Raw genomic sequence first — 1,514 nt, 5'->3', positions numbered from 1 at the left:
GTGAACTTCTTCACAGATCGCTCCAAATTTTGCACGGCCAGGTCCCTACCTACTAGTCCTTTGTAGAAGTTATCCATTATTCCAAAAGTCATCTGCCAGCATAAGAATACAAGCATGTGTTTCATTGACCTGCTGTTCTAACGCATTAGTGGCATCAAATGATTTACTTTTCTATTGGTGATCATCTATACCATCGTCCCTCTAACGGTCGCTCCACCTTATGATCGACGTTTTGTGCTATACTATCGTGCGAATTCGAAATGAAGGCGTTCACTTTGGAATTTACTGTCGATCTTCTCAGTGATCCATTCCCTTCACCAACATCGGAACAATGCCATCTCGCCAGTCGCGCGCAACGTCCCGGACCCCCACACTAGCAACGTCGTCTCTCCAGTCGCCTACTTTACCGAGGTCACAAGGCCGTTCGACGTCTCGTGCATCATCCCCTTCGTCAAGAAGCGTGGCAGCAGCACGTTCGCGCTCGGTTCGCGCAGAGCCGACTCGCTCTCGGGCAGCCTCTAGCTCGCGATCGTCCAGAGCCCATCGCCAGTCGATGCTAGAGATACTTGAAGATCGCGAGGAGGCTCGACTTGAGGAGCTGAACCGGTACTCTGATGAAGTTGACGTCAACAACACGGAACCGACCTCAACGTGCCCAATTTTTGATGGTATTTATCGTGACGGAGGAGCCGAGGCCGTGCTACGGCTCACGAACTTCTCTCCAAGCGAGATAAACACATTGTGGTTTTCCGTACGTGGACATGTGCATCGGTACTGGAACGTCGGACGCGGAAGGCGCTCCACATTCGCCGCTAAGGACGTGTTTTTCATGTTGCTTGTGGTCATGAAATGCGGCGGAACCTGGGACATGGTGGCAAGAATTTTCAAAGTGAAGACGCTGACTTTCATTAAGACTATCACGGGATTCATTGAGGTGGTGACACCAAAACTCTACGAAGAGTGGGTAACCTCGCAACTAGACGTGACCACGATGGGGGCGCTGGTAACGTCGGGGCATACGTTTAACAACTTTCCTTGGTAAGATACATCTGCCCGAGCAGGACTCCAGCACACCACTCAGTTCAGAATCAACACGCTTGATGACAAGCGTCAACGAAAATCCCGGCTACTCCTTCAAAAACATGAGCGACGAGTTAGTCAGGCTTGTGTTTGCCAGCGACCCACCAGATCATCGCCATTCCGCCAATGTTGAGACTACGATGCTTGCCTCGAACCCGCGTCCTGCACACGCCAACGAACCCCACATCATTTGAAGATACACACCAAATTATCACAGGGGAGAGTGCAAAGAGATTAAACCCACCATAATTAAGCGAGAGGGCGCTAAAACCTTCACAAGGCAGATTCAGTACAATACACCCGAGCCTTGCTGAACTGCGCAATATGGACTGTCGCGAGCAGTGCCGGGAAAATAGCTGGGTAACGCAGCAGGCAACGCAATAGAAAACTACGTTTTGAGCAAGTTGTGAAGTCCATGATGCATTGTGACAACC

General features: G+C 50.6%; 2 protein-coding genes across 2 annotated transcripts; both read left to right on the top strand.

Moving 5' to 3' along the window:
• Positions 1–553: 553 nt before the first annotated feature.
• PPTG_07981 (hypothetical protein) lies at positions 554–1,042 on the top strand (the record flags this gene model as incomplete). The annotated part of the gene is made up of 1 exon (XM_008902351.1): positions 554–1,042. One exon carries the CDS (start codon positions 554–556, stop codon positions 1,040–1,042), a length of 489 nt encoding a protein of 162 aa, XP_008900599.1.
• A 100-nt stretch (positions 1,043–1,142) lies between these two features.
• PPTG_22238 (hypothetical protein) lies at positions 1,143–1,274 on the top strand (the record flags this gene model as incomplete). Its single annotated transcript, XM_008902409.1, has 1 exon — positions 1,143–1,274. The coding sequence occupies one exon, from the start codon at positions 1,143–1,145 to the stop codon at positions 1,272–1,274; it is 132 nt and encodes a 43-aa protein (XP_008900657.1).
• Between the last annotated feature and the right edge of the window lie 240 nt (positions 1,275–1,514).

The sequence above is a fragment of the Phytophthora parasitica genome (assembly GCF_000247585.1).
Source record: "Phytophthora parasitica INRA-310 unplaced genomic scaffold supercont2.13, whole genome shotgun sequence".
Lineage (NCBI taxonomy): Eukaryota > Oomycota > Peronosporomycetes > Peronosporales > Peronosporaceae > Phytophthora > Phytophthora nicotianae.
This window is presented reverse-complemented; position numbering and strand designations above follow the sequence as displayed.